Source organism: Protomyctophum parallelum (assembly GCF_964188405.1).
Source record: "Protomyctophum parallelum genome assembly, chromosome: 1".
Classification (NCBI taxonomy): Eukaryota; Metazoa; Chordata; class Actinopteri; order Myctophiformes; family Myctophidae; genus Protomyctophum; species Protomyctophum parallelum.
The window spans coordinates 90,082,487-90,098,029 of record NC_139697.1 but is presented as its reverse complement, the minus strand read 5'-3'; the positions used below and the strand labels follow the sequence as shown (position 1 = coordinate 90,098,029).

The 15,543-nt window shown below is 44.7% G+C and overlaps 3 protein-coding genes across 4 annotated transcripts in view; 2 read left to right on the top strand and 1 right to left on the bottom strand.

Moving 5' to 3' along the window:
- LOC310855447 (E3 ubiquitin-protein ligase CBL-like) overlaps window positions 1-5,276 on the top strand; it is a 29,588-nt gene extending 24,312 nt beyond the window's left edge. For both annotated transcript variants that reach the window (XM_083760465.1, XM_083760464.1), the window contains exons 14-15: window positions 1,263-1,895; window positions 2,940-5,276. In XM_083760465.1, coding sequence (XP_083616591.1) covers window positions 1,263-1,895; window positions 2,940-3,292 — 986 coding nt within the window. In that variant the 3' untranslated portion in view covers window positions 3,293-5,276. The remainder of the gene's footprint in view (window positions 1-1,262; window positions 1,896-2,939) is intronic.
- A 2,163-nt stretch (window positions 5,277-7,439) lies between these two features.
- LOC310870039 (ankyrin repeat domain-containing protein 13A-like) lies at window positions 7,440-9,203 on the top strand (the record flags this gene model as incomplete). Its single annotated transcript, XM_083781060.1, has 1 exon — window positions 7,440-9,203. One exon carries the CDS (start codon window positions 7,440-7,442, stop codon window positions 9,201-9,203), a length of 1,764 nt encoding a protein of 587 aa, XP_083637186.1.
- A 3,832-nt stretch (window positions 9,204-13,035) lies between these two features.
- Window positions 13,036-13,587, bottom strand: LOC310869953 (ubiquitin-conjugating enzyme E2 J2-like; the record flags this gene model as incomplete). Its single annotated transcript, XM_083780949.1, has 1 exon — window positions 13,036-13,587. The coding sequence occupies one exon, from the start codon at window positions 13,585-13,587 to the stop codon at window positions 13,036-13,038; it is 552 nt and encodes a 183-aa protein (XP_083637075.1).
- Between the last annotated feature and the right edge of the window lie 1,956 nt (window positions 13,588-15,543).

Below are 15,543 nucleotides of genomic sequence, written 5' to 3'. Positions count from 1 at the left end.
TGCTGGTCACCGTATATATAGATCTATGTTGGCTTAAAACTACAACATGACATCACGCCGTGGTGGTCACCGTATATATAGATCTATGTTGGCTTAAAACTACAACATGACATCACGCCGTGCTGGTCACCGTATATATAGATCTATGTTGGCTTAAAACCACAACATGACATCACCGTGCTGGTCACCGTGTATATATAGATCTATGTTGGCTTAAATAGTGTGGGCCTCTTCACTCATCCCCCGCCAGTAGGTGGCAGCAAAGGGTAATTATTTCTCGTACGAGCATATTCGTACACCCCAGCTATGGGACGTTATCAGCCATGTACGAACGAATGTATACGAATGTTCGTACCCCCTCGTATACTTCAAACGTTGATCCGGTTGCTATGCAAGGACTCCGTCACCAACAGCTATGTGACGTTAAAACTGGTGTCCGTTTACTTCAGTTAAAAAGCAGGATTAGCAGCAATAAAACAGTTAAGCTACTGCCACCATTCAGTCCCATTCTATTTGGCTTGAAGAATCGAGCCGAGAGCTATCGCTCGAACGGGAGGCCCGATCCGCGGTAAGTCTTTATTATAATGCAATCAATTAATAGGAAGCTATAAAACACGTATAAGGCGTCATTGGCACTGCGGGATTTGAATTAAGATGTTAAGTCATTGGCCAAATAAGAGTGATGGAGGTCTCTTGCGACAACCCTTTGTTTGGCAGGAACATACCTAAAATAAGGCAACCGCCGCCTTGAATTCACACGCAACTGTGCCAAGCGGCGAACGCTGTCCACACCACATCATTAAGTTATGCAGTTAGTGAATGAAGCCACACACGCATCACAATGCAGCGTGCAGTGGTGAACAGTAAATGGTGCATTTATATAGCGCTTCTATCCAAAGGGCTTTACATAGACTGTGCATTACATTCACCCATTCATACACCGGTTGCGGAGGAAACCATGCAAGACACCAACCTGCACATCGGGAGCAATTAGGGGCTCAGAGTCTTGCTTAAGTGAAGCAGCACTATACAGACTGACTGCTTGTGTTCATGTTTTAGTGTGGTAACGGTCTATGCCTCATTCAGCCAAATGGAAGTAGTGATCAATATAAACAATTATAAATACAAGTATCCGGTTTTTTCAGTAATAATTAATCATTTTCAGTTGTTTTAAAGTAAATAAAAATTCCACAAAGGTGAAAGGACCAGTTTAGACACGCTCTATGAACAGATTTTTATGTCATGTTTTGTGCTTCTCTCAGAGCATCATGTGGTGGTGACCCAGGACAGTGCGGAGCAGAAGGACTTTGAGGATGTGTACGAGTATGACTACCCCAGGCCCCAGGGACCCCCAGCAGCTGACTATGCCAGGCCCCAGGGATCCCCAGCAGCCGACTATGCCAGGCCCCAGGGATCCCCAGCAGCCGACTATGCCAGGCCCCAGGGACCCCCAGCCGCCTGCCCAGCAGCCGACTATGCCAGGCCCCAGGGACCCCCAACCGCCTGCCCAGCAGCCGACTATGCCAGGCCCCAGGGACCCCCAACTGCCTGCCCAGCAGCCGACTATGCCAGGCCCCAGGGACCCCCAACCGCCTGCCCAGCAGCCGACTATGCCAGGCCCCAGGGACCCCCAACTGCCTGCCCAGCAGCCGACTATGCCAGGCCCCAGGGACCCCCAACCGCCTGCCCAGCAGCCGACTATGCCAGGCCCCAGGGACCCCCAACCGCCTGCCCAGCAGCCGACTATGCCAGGCCCCAGGGACCCCCAACCGCCTGCCCAGCAGCCGACTATGCCAGGCCCCCAGCCCCCGCTAGACGCACCATGTCGGATGCCACCGGCACCTCTGCAGCCTTCGGTGCTCTCTGCGTGGATGCTCCCTCCACAATAGAGGCCTGTATGTTTCTCAGTGGATCTTGTTTGGCCTATTTGGTCTAGGCTCGTCTTTTGGTTCAGTTTCAATTTGTATTTATTTATTTATCAGCCATCAAAACACAGTTGCTGCAGGTAGTTTGGTAGAATTGACGGCTGAGGAGTTTGTCCAGAAGCAAACAAACACAACACAGCAGAAAACAGCTTGCGAACTAAGGGCTCCATCTTCGTTCGAGCATTCTAAATACATAATTTGGCGATTTAGCAGTGGGGAAGGCGTGTTCCCCCACTAAAGTTGGTATTTTGGTTACCTGTCTAAATCCCTAAAACACCCCCGTTACCCGTTACATTATGCGTGGTTACAATAATAAAACCAATCACCGTGCCTCATGCCATTGCCTTTAAGAGATCCCTTATCCGTTGCCTGTTATGCCCAGTTCTATATTGCTTCATAGTCTTATGGAAGAGTGATGTGTTGCTGCCTTGCTGTCAACACATCACTGGAGCCCTAAACGCCCTATTTTCACCCCTTATCCATAAACTTCTTCGTCTTTTTTACAATAAAAAAACATAAAATATTCAAATAGCCGAACTATATCAACACGTAGCTTGTAGACCGGCTAAAATAGTAAATGAAATGAGTTTAGGGATAAGGGCTTTAGCACTGGCGAAAATAGGGCCACAAGTCTGTGGATTTAGCTTAGCTTTGTGATTCTTGCCATAATTGAACATAATTTTTCACTAACCATAAAAAAACGTGAAACCTCACTCAGAAATGTAGCTATTTGGCCCAGGCCGTAGCGTAACGGTCTGGGCACCGGACTGGTGATCCAGTCGCGGTGTGCCGCGGGTTCGACTCCCGAACCCGACACGGTCTTTACCGCATGTCATCCCCCCATCTCTCTCCCGTTTCCTGTCAGCCTACTATCTGTCCCTTAAAAAATCAATAAAAGGCGTAAGCCGCAAAAAAAAAAAAAAAAAAAAGAAATGTACCGTAGCTATTTTAGAATTCCAACTTTGATACTACTCTGAAAATATGACGGGCCTCTCTCTTTCTCTCCGTCCTCAGCCATGTTCGCAACAGGACCAGACCCTGATCGCCCTCCCAAGCCTCTCCCGCGGCGCGTAAACTCTGACCGGCGACCCCGGCCGTTCAGCCCCCCCGACTCCCGCGGCCCCTCGCCCGCCGCTGGCCTCTTCACTCGCTCCTCCTCTTCTTCCGGACCCTCCTCCTCTGCGTCCTCGGGCCCCATCCCAGGAGGCCTGGCCATCAGCGGGGAGATAGAATGTCTGATGTCCCAGGGCTACTCCTTCCAGGACATCCAGAAAGCCCTGATGATCGCCCAGAACAACCTGGAGACGGCCAAGAACATCCTGCGCGAGTTTGTCTCCATCCCCTCCACGGCGCACATCCTCACATAGCAGCCCCTGCGCTGCCTTCCCACCTATCTGCTGTCATCCTCTCCTCTCTCTCTCTCTCTCTCTCTCTCTCTCCCAGCTCTACACACTGTGCCATTATAATGGATAGCATTTATCTAAGCACTTTCCTCGAAGGTCCACGAGTACTCGCCAAGAGAGCTTGACTTTTTTTATTGGCGAGGAAATGGCGTGTCTTAAGGGAGAAGGAAAGCTTTTTAATGTGACCTCTGTGTTAGCCAAGCTTTGACCCCCACGCAGTTGTTCCTATGTGCTTTACTGCAGGTCTGCTGGTACAGTGGCAAACCGTTCCCCCTCGTCTGAGAGCAGTGTCTTTATGAAGCTTGTCTTGAAGCTTTGGTGACTTAAATCAGTAGAAGCAGGGACTTAAAAAACGCTGTTGACTGGATAGCTGATTTGATCATCCTGGCAGCTGTTTTAGTTATGTGCAAGTGGTTCCCAAACATTTGTTAGTTTCAAGGACCCCCATAACTCTGAGAGCATACAAATGGAACCAAATGGATCCGGAAGGCTCCATTTGGTTCCATTCGCATGCTCTCGGAGTTACAGACCTGTAAGGTTTTTTGTGTGTAAACAGGCTCTTGATGAATCGTGGTGTACAAATAATGTAGCTTCACAAGTTAAGTTACGGTTAGCAGTTGATTGTGTGGGCCGCGCTAACGCTGATGACTGTGAATAGTGAAGTGGCATTGCAGTATTACAGGGCTCCGTGTCGTATGTATGTCTCACCGTAGCTTGTTCAGTCCACATGAAGTGGGGGTGTGTTGACAAGTTGAACACAGCCTCCAACATTCGCTTGTTAACTGGTTCAATGATGGTGACGTTCTCTCTCTCGTAAACAGAACCGTAATGTGTAAGTACTCTGAGAATGTGTGTTCATCGTAGCGCTAACAATTGTCTGGTTATTGTTTTTTCCTCATGAATTATTTGTTATTATGATTTTAATACCACCGTTCATAGTGGTTTCATGGTTAAGCCTGTTTTATTCTGTGAATATAGCTTATATATTATTATATTATGTTCTAGTTTGTTACTAAAGAATAAGAGGACTTTATGCCCGTTGGAAATCTTCTCTCTGGGTATCCATGTTTATGTCATTCGCTTTCAGATGGCGTTACGTTTGACCCTAGAATGCAGCTTCTTCAGGTTATTATTGAGTAATTTTAAACGGGATTGCGCTTTGTTTGAACCCAAAACCCAAACCGACTGAGGTTCTAAACCCCAGGGACTCAGGTACTGAAAAACGTCTAAAGACTGAGGAGTGTGCAGTGATAAGCCGGCTGATTATGAGTCGATGGGCGACTCTACTAAATGTAGAGCGGCCGTGTCAAATCCAAGACCAAAAGCATTTAGACGAGGTTTGGTTGGTTGACTAGATCAGTGGTTCTCAAACCTTTATATTTTATTTCATGGACCCCCATAACTCTGAGAGTGTACAAAATGGTACCAAATGGACCCGTACGGGTTGGCTTAACCAGGAAGGAGCTGCTTTAACTTTAGGCTTCAAATTCCTTTTTTCTAAATGAACATGAATTGAACACTGAATAATGCACAAAGAAAAGAAAATGGACAAACCGTCATTTCCTCACTAGTGTGAGAGACGGCTTCAGTGGTCATTATTTCACACAACATTACTGAGAACATATTATTTCTCTACAATCTCAAAAACATTTAAATTACATTTATACATCCTGAGTTTCGCATCAACTACAACCATAATGTTGACCATAAAGAGTGTAAAGCACCAAGTAGTGGTTATATGTACTGTACTGTAAGTGTAGAAGCAAACACAAATATATATATCAATCAACATTATGTAAGAAAAAAACATACATTTTATGAAGCACATCTATCTCAAAAGTGAGATCTGAGAATACTGCCCCTCGTACTACAATAATCAATACCTTAATTATATGCAAGTTTCTTTCTCTCACGCACACACACACACGCACACAAAGAAAGTAGCCATGTGGACAACTGATCTTAATGTTTTTATTAAAACATCTATTCTAAAAATATCAGATTTTACGATTGTGCAGTTTGTCTTTTTGTGCAAAGTGTACACATGGAACCAAATATATTTGGTTCCATGTGTACACTCTGCATTATAGACCCGTAAGGGTCCATTTGGAACCCCCTCAAGGAACTCTGAGGGTCCCTGGGCCGCACTTTGAGAACCACTGGATTAAATATTTATTTGTATTCCGCGGACCGAATATCCTGAAGTCCTCTGGTTGATCTCAATGGTACTGTTTAAAACGTTGTATATTGACTGTAATACTTTGACCATTAAAGTGCCACTCCATGCGAGAATAGACTTGAAACTGCTAATACAGATCTAGTTAAAAGTTTACCAGTCCTGGGATGCCATGTGTTGAGTGGCCACAGGAGGGCGACTCTTTCACACATGATTACAGTTAACCTGTGTGTGGGCACTGCAGAAGTGCATTATGTACTGGTAAACTGTAGTGCATTCGGTACATTGTTTAACAAGATCCTGGTGAAATCAAATGTGTAATAAATCATTGTTAACCTAGCCTTCTAAAAAAAATAACATGCCTACTAATAAGCTTTTTTCATTGCCTTGTTATTGCATGTGTAGATAAGATTTTATTTTATTTATTGTTTTTTTTGTTTTTGTTTTTATAAACATTTGTTTTGCCATGTCTAAGCCATGTAAGATTTTCAATTAAACAATATTTTCTTTAACATTTGGTTACTTTTTATTGCCAACTATTACTCCAGGTCAGCATGTCCCAACCTGGAGTCTGGGGGGGGGGGGGGATTAACGGGGGTGCCAAACATCACAACCTTGACTGTTCAGAGTGAGGTAGATAGAAAATCATAAAACATGTTGCTGACCATTTATAAATAAGTCCTTGCTTTCCCCCACTGTCTCTGGCTGCATGCTCTCAATGTACTGTATATAATGCACTTTTTCTAGGGGTGTAACGATACATTTTAACAGCGATACGATGTGTATCTCTCCTTTTCAGTCTACTTCCATTCATTTAGTACCTCCAACAAGAGGTAAGGTAAGGTGCATTTTCATCTATTTGTTTTTGTGCCGCTTAATTTATATAACAATTATAATTCATACCATGTGATCTCAATGTGCTCCCCATAAATAAATATATGTGTACACACCAGTCTATGGTACACACACACACACACACACACACACACGTGTACCCTGAGTGCGAGAAAGCATGCACGCATCCACCTGGGTGACGGCAGACTGCTGGGCGAGCGCTGGCTCATTTGCAAGTGTGACTCGCGTTTTTTTAATTGACGTTCCCAGGCCTGAAACAACAATATAGTCATATATTGACAATGTCATGACAAATTGAAATCTCTGCGATGTGATTATTGTCTCCACCAGGTCCATCTGTCAGTCTCCAAACCCGTTGGCCCGGTCGCTGCCAAATTGTGCACACACACCACTCCCTGGATGCTAATGCCAAACCTCTGCCCCACGTTCTCCAGGAAGGCCGTTATAGCACCACCATGAGACTGATCTTTGCAAAAAACTAAAACTAACCCGTGGCAGGTTAAAACTAACCCGTGGCCCCCGACCTGCGTGGCAGGTTACAACAACTAACCCGTGGCAGGTTAAAACTGGCATGGGTTTTCAACTGATGAACCGTGGAACACTGGTGGTCCGGGAAGATATTGCATGTGGTCCCTGACCATGCATTTTGTAATGTAGGAAAGTGAAGATTGAGAAGATTTGTATTTTTTTTTATCGACCACTAGTTGAGAAACAGTGCAGCACCTGGTGACGTATGATGACGCATCAATGGTGTCAGTTACTGGGAAGTCGGACATCAAGAACTTCCATTAGCTTTGGGGGAAAGGATGGGAAATCGGCGTGGTCATAATTGGGTTTGAGTTTCCACCCCACACAGAGTTCTCATATAGCCGATCCCAGGTGGTTGTCTCCTTTCATCAAGCTGCAAGACCATGACGTAAGAGTAGACTGTTTGTGTTGGGTGTGATGTCACACCACAGCTCAGTCAGATATAAGGTGACCTAGGAGGTTGAAAATCTCAGGTCTCTGCTGCAGCTTCCCACGTGACTGTAATATACCGTAAGCTGCTAGATGTTACATTGAGCCCCCTGCAGCAGTAAGATGTCCTCAGGGATCGTCAGCAAAGCGATCAGAGTGAAGTTTCCACTGCATTCCTTCGTCTGGGAGAATGATTACATTAAACTGGAGAAGCACTTACCCCAGAGTGACATTGAGGCCGTGGATCCCAGGGGGAGGACAGCTCTCCACTTAGCCGTGTCACTTGGACACGTGGAATCGGTGAGAGTCCTTCTGAGACATGGCGCTGAAGTAACTAAAGAGAATGCCAAGAGTTGGACGGTTCTGCACGAAGCAGTCAGTACTGGAGACCCGGAAATGGTTCAGCTGGTGCTTCAACGCAGGGACTACTTCAAAGCCTCCACAGTATTGGGAGGAGTGCCTGAACTCCTGTCCAAGATCCGAGAGTCTCCAGATTTCTATGTGGAAATGAAATGGGAGTGTACCAGTTGGATTCCTCTCATCTCCCTACTTTGTCCAAGTGACGTGTGCCGAATCTGGAAGAGTGGTTCCAGCTTGCGAGTGGACACCAATCTTCTGGGCATTGAGAACAAGTCGTGGGTCTTCAGAAGCGATGATAAGAGCGCAGAGATAATGGAGGTGAACCATGATGAGAGGGTGGTGGAGATCCAGCGCTTCAACATACTATCCGAGGTGCAGGAGGTCACGTTAGATTCAATGCAGCCTGCTGAACAGCAAGTCGCCGAAAGGTTGGCCACTCCCATCGTTAACACTTATCTGGACACCAAAAACATTGCCTTTGAGAGGAATAAGTCTGGGATGTGGGGGTGGAGGACGGACAGAACTGAAGTCGTCAATGGGTTTGAAGCAAAGGTGTTTAGTGTTAACAATGTCAATGTGGTGTTCCGGACGAGGACGGAACACCTTACAGATACGGAGAAGGCCAGGATAAAACGCTTAAGTAAATCCCTCGAATCTCTTCTGGGGACTGAGGTGCAGCACATACCGGCAAGCACACAGGGGGCCCTTACTATGGAGTACACAACTGCCACCAATCCGTCTGCCATCACTCCAGAGGAATATTTTGACCTGGAATTCGACCTGAAGAATAGAGACATTGGCCGGCCTATTGAGCTCAACACTCGAATACAGAAGTTTAAGGGCACATTGTGGATGAGTGAGGACCACCCACTCTCCCTGGTGGAGCAGGTCACTCCCATCATTGACCTCATGGCCCGGACCAGCGCCCATTTTGCGCAGCTGCGAGAATTCGTCACGCTGAAGTTCCCTCCGGGATTTCCTGTGAAGATTGAGATTCCCCTGTTCCATCATGTGCTCAATGCCAAGATCACTTTCGGGAATGTCAACAAATGCCGTACGGAAAAGCATGCCGACACGAATGCGGCTACAGGTACAAAGCCCCTGCTCGAGGAGGCAACTGTTACTGGAGAAGCTTTCCAGGTGTGTCCTTCTGTGTTCGCTGTGCCCGTGCATTACCGCCAACAGGAGGAGAAGAGCCCCAACACGTACAACCGCGATGATGAGCACCTTTTGCAATATGCCATCCATCAGAGTCTTTTGGAGTCCTGCAAGAAAGCTCCAGGACAGGACGTAACCTGGTGCGATGCTAAAGGTGACTTTGGCGACGCCACACTCGGTGGCCAGAGTGACACGAGTCTCGGAGGCGCATCCAGCCTTGTGAGCTCAGTTCCAACCACTAGCGCCGAGCCAGACGTCCACCTAGCCATGGAGCTCTCGGCCCGAGCTCAGGAGGAAGAGGAGAAGAGGAGGAAGCAAGAGGAAGAGGAGCTGGAGAAGATATTGCAGCTGTCGCTCACTGAGAAGTAAAAGGAACAAGAGGGAATAATGACTAATTTATGCTTAGGGGTGAGAAGAAAAGTGTTGGAAAAAGATGAAAATGTTTCTTTGTAGAGCGACAAAGCATAGATTAAGCCCAAGGAGTGAGACCAGGCCTCGCTGTAACTGTGTTCGCTTTTCATATAATTACATTCACTTTGTAATTGGGCTTGTTTTTAAACAAATTGGAAACGGTAGTTTGGTAAATTGTGAGAATATACTTTTTGCGCAAAATGATATCAAACCTTTAAATGTTTTATGTATTATTGAAGGACCAAACAGTCCTGAAAAGAATTGTTCCTTTATTGTTATTGTTAGTTTTTTCTTGTCCTTCTCCTCCTTCCGCCACAAATAGCAGTTCTGGCTGAACCGTGCAGTCGGTTTTCGTGTAAATATGGTAGAGGGCCATGCCAAACGGTGAGGATGCGAAGCCCACAACCATTGGCCAAAGGGTGGCGCAATAGCACTCAATTGAAAATGCATAGCTCATGAACCGTTTGACCGTCGCCAGCAATGAATTTTCGATACACATATGCGTCTCTTCATGCCGAACATGTTTCGTGCTCTTACTTTTGACCTCTGACCTCTAGATCACCCACCATTTTGAATTATATGAAAATCAATTAAAATGCATCTCCTCCTTGGATCTTTGTTCAAAATGCACGAAAAGTTCTACACGTGAACTTTGGACCTTGGATAAAATTGCCGTTTTGTGAAAATTCTTCTTGCTCATAGTGCATAGCTCCCCTAGTTTACCAGCTCATATCTTTGTTTGTTTGTTTAGGATGCTATAAGTTAGGGCTTTAGGTTCATCTTCATTAGCCGGATTTCGGCATTTGTTAATTAAGTTAGCCTTTCAGTGATTCAGTATTCTTCTTGTGGTGTACATTCAGTCATTCATTCTAGCACTTCATTCTTTCATTCCTTCATTCCTTTAGTCATTCAGTCATTCATTCCTTTAGTCATTCAGTCATTTTGTCATTCATTCATTCTGTGGTCTTGGGTGTCCATCAGGCCCTGTTTTGCAATGCCGGGTTTTAAATAAATTTGTTATATTTTTGTAAATTTTTGATCTGACTTTGTCCTTTTATTATGTTATGAGCCCTTGGTTGAGCCAAGTTTAAAGGGCCGTAACAATGCTAGAAACTGATGTTTAGTGGGAAACGTGTATAAAGAACCCATGTATAAAGAACTTGATCCTGATCAAATCAAGTTCTTTACTCATTAATTGATAGTTTATTTGATGTTGTACAACAGTGATTTTGAAACAAACACTGATTTGGACACCTGGCCTTTCTAGTGATTTTGAAACAAACACTGGTTTAGACACCTGGCCTTTCAAGTTTCAGGTCAGACCTTTTGTGTCCTGAAAGGATTCCCTTCCTGCATGGATGGTTCTGGTGAGCCGACCCGGAACTCTGAACCCCCCTTCCCCCCACTACTGACTGATATCCCTTTAGAACTGAACTGGGACTTTTCAAGTTTCTTAAAGGGGCCCCCATTTGTTTGATATTTTTCATGAATGTCAAAGCTGTTTGTTGTCTGTGAAGTTTAATAATATATTTTCGACTCTCATTTAATTGGTTTTCACTCACTCATTGAGCTCCTCAACATTTTCTGGTTTATACGCAGTAAATTCATTCATCTTTATACCCACCTTTATCATTTGTTATCCTTGCGCAACTTGCTACAAAAATATTGGATGATTTTGCTGTTAACAATAAAATAACTGATTGTGTCCAGTTAGCTCGGTAGGTAGAGCTCTTGCCACAAAGTCATGGGTTCAAATCCGGGCACCACCAACTCAGTGTATGAGTCTTCAAGAACCCTGCCCCCTATTATTAAAAGAAACGACCCTGTCACAATTCCATGGTCTTCTTTTTCTCAAGTTTAGTCTTCCATGTTTTGCAACCTCAAATTTAGAAAATTGACCGTGCCAAGTTGGATAAATTATATAACCGAGAATATAGCAAGCAAGGCTGAAACAAATTGTCATTCTCCCCATTCATCACCAGTGAGCTAGACTTCTCTGACTCCAATATTCCATAAGATTCTCATAAAAATTATTTCTGCAATGTTTACGTAAACTAATACATATTCTCTGCTGGTTAGTTTTGTTGGATGTGAGCAGATCCGCAGGTTTCTCCGGTCAGAGAGAGAATATGTGACACCAGGTATATTTCAACATAGTTTAATGTCTTCAGTATAAGCTATGGACGCACGGCTGCAGGGAAGTGAGTGGTGTTGGTTGGACTCAAATGTGGACTTTGTAATTGCCAAGTATTTTTTAAAGGAAGTACTCTAGCACATATTTGACTCAGCAACTTTCAGTTGTAGTTAAGAAATATGTATCTGTACTTTGACACTACTGGGGTTGATTACTTTGTCTCCTGCAGCATATTAGTCCAGTAAATAAAGTAAAGAAATCCTCTCAGGTTGGACAAAATTGGATTATTTTGTTTCTCACCTGATTCTGACAGGACATTAATGTCTACTAGCCAGGATAAAAAATCTACCATAATCTGCTCACTGCTAATACCCTAAATTTGCCTTAATCCAATATGCCACCATTGACACCCTATTATAAGGCAATATTTTCAAATTTTCATTATGCTTTAAGTAGCATGTGACATGTCAAACTAGGGGTTTTTCATGATTCTGAATCCATTCCAAGCATTAGTTTTGCATGAAAAACACTCCTTGGACTAAAATGGGCTGACCTCATCACATTTGTGATGACGGCTATGGCCGTTTACGGCTATGCCCCCCCCTCTGGAACATTCGCCAGAAATAGCCGGCCAACAAAAATAAATATGTTGACAAAAAATCACATTCCGTGGTACACAGACACACAAAGCTCCTCAAAAACAGTTGTAAAACAACATTGTAAAAAGTAAATTGTTTCAGAACCACTGTGCTAAACTAAATGGAACAGAGCATTCATTAGAATCATTGGTAACACCTGCAAGGTGCAAGGTAGTAAGAGGAAGGGGCCCAATGTCTTTCCAATATAACTACTGTAAGTGCCCAATTTCATTCCAATATGTCTGCTGTGTAGTTCAGTTCTGTAGCCTGGCTCAGAGTCCAATAGTGGCACCAGTATTGTATGGTCCGTGGCTTCCTTCCTAAAATGTATTGAAATTGAAATTAACCAGGGCAGATAGATTATTTCTCAGTAGAATTTGTAAGGATTCATAATTGCTTGTGCCTTGTGGTGTTTGTGAAATTTATTTATTTTTATAATTTTTGTTTGTGTAGAGAACTTCAAACATTGTTACATTTGGCAAACAAAAGACAATTTATTTGGACTGTAAATATAATTTCAAAGTAGCGCATACATGTGAAAAACTCTGAATATTTTATTGACAAGTTAAAAGTACAGCAGTAAGATACAAAAGCCAAATGGACTAATCAGAAAGAAGCCATAGGTATCCATTCTGGTCCATGTAAACATTCAACATCTAAATAGGCATACAAACATCTAAATAGGCATACAAACGGTATGAAAACAAAAATAAACCACAAAGCAGAGTGACTTACATTTTGCTAAACTATACCAAAAAAAGACAAATGATATCACACTGCAAAGTTTTGTAATGCAATACATTTATATGTGAATTAGTTATGGTCTATGTCAGTGATGTCAGTGTGGCAATGCAGCCATAAGATATATATCCATGTTTTCAAACACCCTGAGAAAAAGGAACCGAATGCTTCCTCACCGTTTGTTAACCAAGAAAACAATGCCATTCCATGAGGACCCTCTCAAATACCCAAATACATACTTTTTTTTACTACGTAAATTCCTTCCGCGTAGATCACGTCAGCACAGCGTGCACCAACTCCTAGTAGTTTGGAACCTGGTGCGGCCACTTAGCTCCTGGTCCTTCAGCTTCTGTTTAAGTTCCTCAGCTAGATCGGGAAACAGCTCACAGAACACCTTGTCCTTGAGGTCGAAGGCCAGGCTCTGGGCCGACAGTTGTATTTTTGTGGCATCTGAGGTGTTAATGCTGCCAAAGGTGGAGTCCTTCCCCACCATGAAGCTGAGCAGGCCTGTGAGGATGGTGGATACGGACCAGACCGGATTCCACGTGTTTGGGTGGAAGTCTGAGATGGACAGACATAACCGCGTGTTGCTCTTGAATCTCCCATTTGGCGTTATCATGTAGATACTGGGTGGCTTATAGGGGTATTCCTTTGGAAATATGAGCTTACCGTGGTAGTATCCCCCTTCGTAGGGAGTTTCCTCGGGTCCTTTAACAACATAGTGCCATTCCAGAATGTTGGAGGGGAGAGGTTCTGCATTGATGTAAGGCACCGGGTCTTTCTTTATTTTGAGGTAGTCCTGGTTTAGTCGCTTGGTGGCCGTAACCATCTTTTTCTTGTCACTCATATTATTTCCTGGTCGTAGCTTGACCAGATCTAACGTGGGCTGTCTCAAAATGGAGTTAACAATGAAAAATGACTTGCCCTTGCCGGAGATACTCACACTAACTACATGTTACAGTATATATAGCCTTTACTGAACCCCTGGGATGACGACACAATTAACACAAAACAAAACCGTTGACCGACACTAATGTTGTTTTTGAGAATGTGACTTGCGAGATGTCTATTGTCCGTCAGTTTGGTTGGTTGGTCACGGTCATGCCTGGGACATCAAGTGACATATGATGTCATCAATATTAAGCCCATATATGGAGATCACTGCATGTCATTAATATTAAGCCCATTATGGAGATCACTGATGTCATCAATATTGGTCAACAACTCTACATCTGACCTCAAACCATATATGGAGCTGACCTGACATAATCCATTCCATTATTGGTCCTTCCCCATCCATCCTCTTTGATGTCTCCTTTTTGACTGATACCTGCGCGTTTAAACTCTAGACGGGCCTGCCCCAAAGTTATTAGTGCAGCCGTGCCCGGCACTCGGCTAAAACTAGAGTTCTCAACAGGCCTCCACATATGGAGCTGACCTGTTCTGACATTGCATATGTTGATCTGACCTCATCAAACCCTACTCAAGCCACGCTCCATATATGGCCAGTACAGAATTCATTCCATAATCTTGATCTGATCCCCCATTCCAAAGCGCCAGCGCTCGCCCAGCAGTCTGCTGTCACCAGGCGGATGCGTGCACGCGACCTCGCCCTTTAGGCGAGATCGCTTCTTGCCCTCAGGCGTTACTGGTTTACTGTGGTTACTGCGTCCATACAGGTTACGTATCGCATGTGTCTAACAAATGTAGCAGAATAGCAGAACGATAGCAGAATGGTTACTGTGGTCACTACGTGTGCGTACAGTAGACATATTTTATTTGCAGGCTTGTCCTGATATTGGCATAATAATACATTTTATTTATAAGGCGCCTTTCAGGGCACTCAAGGTCGCCGTACAGGTTTAAAAACAGTACAAAAACACAGTTAAAAGCAGAACAAAACACAGCTTGCAGCAGAAGACACTAGAGGTCACACAGAGTCATATAGGCCTGCCTAAACAGGTGGGTTTTGAGGTGAGTTTGGAAAATGGTGATAGAGTCCATGTTTCTGATGTCAGGGGGGAGGGAGTTCCAGAGGTGAGGGGCAGAGCGGCTGAAGGCTCTTGAGCCCATGGTGGACAGACGGGCTGGGAGGACTTTCAGGGTGAGGGAGGAGGCAGACCTGAGAGACCGGGTGGGGACGTTGATGTGGACAAGGTCAGACAGGTATGGGGGGGCGAGGTTATGGATGGCCTTGAAAGTATGGAGAAGGATCTTATAGTCAATGCGGGATTTTATGGGAAGCCAGTGAAGTTGGTGTAAAACAGGGGTGATGTGACTGATGACGGGGGTTCTGGTGATGATACGTGCTGTAGTGTTCTGGACCAGTTGGAGTTTATGGAGAAGTTTGTGGGGGAGACCAAAAAGAAGGGAATTACAGTAATCCAGGCGGGAGGTGACGAGAGCATGAACCAGGATAGCGGCACTGTGGGGAGTGAGTGAGGGGCGAAGGCGGTTGATGTTTCTGATGTGGAAGTAGGCGGATCGGATAGTGTTGTTGATGTGGGTGTGAAATGAGAGGGTACTGTCGAGGACGACACCCAGACTCTTAACCTGAGGGGAGGGGGAAACTGAGGTGTTGGCATAGCAGTATAGCTATTGACAACAGGTACTGCTATGCCAATGGCAACAGGCTGTTGTCATAAGCCTGTGTGTGTATTTCCAGACCTGCAGTCTGGAGCAGTGTTGGCAGCTTTTGAAGAAATAAGAAACCAGGTCTGGGAAAATGAGCCCAAACGAAGTGACTACAGGCCACGTGAGCACTTTAAACCTACTATAGTGTACT